Raw genomic sequence first — 1,202 nt, forward strand, 5'->3', positions numbered from 1 at the left:
AGCGACTGACTGTCCCATCAAATGTCTTCCTGCCAATAACAGCCAATCAGAGCACAGAGGACAACAGCCAGTCAGAGCACAGAGAAAAAACAGCCAGTCAGAGCACAGAGGACAACAACCAGTCAGAGCACAGAGGACAATAGCCAATCAGAGCACAGAGGACAACAGCCAATCAGAGCACAGAGGATAAGAGTCAATCAGAGCACAGAGGATAAGAGCCAATCAGAGCACACAGGACAACAGCCAATCAGAGCACAGAGGACAAGAGCCAATCAGAGCACAGAGGAGAAAAGCCAATAAGACCACAGAGGACAACAGCCAATCAGAGCACAGAGGACTACAGCCGATAAGAGCACACAGTTAGACCAACTGGGACACAAAGGGGTTGAAAAAAGCAACAAAACCTCAGAAAAAGGCCAAAAACCTCAGAAAACAATAGCTTATTTATAAGGAGAAGAATTTCTCTCCTCAACAAAATGTCTCCTAATGTTATTAATATTGTCTCTCTAGCTTTAAAACATCTTTAAAATGGAGAAAAAGATCCATCTCAAATCATTCAAATCAAGATCCTGTTGAATAATTAAACCAGAATCGATCACGTCAACCAGTAAATTAACTGATAGAAACGGTGGATCTTACGGATCAGGGGGCTTCTGCCTCGGAGGGTTTGGAGAGCTGTAATGGGCAGTGGGCTGCTCTGCAGGTGCATTGTGGGAGCTATGGTGTGCAGGTGCATTTTGGGAGCTTTGGTGTGCAGGTGCATTGTGGGAGCTGTGGTGTGCAGGTGCATTGTGGGAGCTGTGGTGTGCAGGTGCATTTTGGGAGCTTTGGTGTGCAGGTGCATTGTTGGAGCTGTGGTCTGCAGGTGCATTGTGGGAGCTGTGGTCTGCAGGTGCATTGTGGGAGCTGTGGTCTGCAGGTTGGGGGGGTGCGTTGTCGGGGGTGTCGCTGAGACTGCGCTCGATGGCGATCTGCAGCAGCTCGTCATCACTCAGGTTTCCATAGACGGAATAATCCTCAAAGGCGGCCATGATGTATCTGGGATGTCACAGGGTCAACAGACAATAAACTACAGACAATACAGATACAACACCAAACTACAGAGCAGCAGTGACTTAATACATCAAACTACAGACAGCAGTGACTTAATACATCAAACTACAGACAGCAGTGACTTAATACATCAAACTATAGAGCTGCAG

General features: G+C 47.2%; 1 protein-coding gene across 1 annotated transcript; it reads right to left on the reverse strand.

Annotated features, from left to right (window-relative positions):
• Window positions 1-634: 634 nt before the first annotated feature.
• Window positions 635-1,040, reverse strand: LOC116679533 (histidine-rich protein PFHRP-II; the record flags this gene model as incomplete). Its single annotated transcript, XM_032509192.1, is given in 1 exon segment — window positions 635-1,040. A coding segment is annotated over 1 exon segment (396 nt). The 3' UTR covers window position 635.
• Between the last annotated feature and the right edge of the window lie 162 nt (window positions 1,041-1,202).

Source organism: Etheostoma spectabile, unplaced genomic scaffold (genome assembly GCF_008692095.1).
Source record: "Etheostoma spectabile isolate EspeVRDwgs_2016 unplaced genomic scaffold, UIUC_Espe_1.0 scaffold00017224, whole genome shotgun sequence".
Classification (NCBI taxonomy): Eukaryota; Metazoa; Chordata; class Actinopteri; order Perciformes; family Percidae; genus Etheostoma; species Etheostoma spectabile.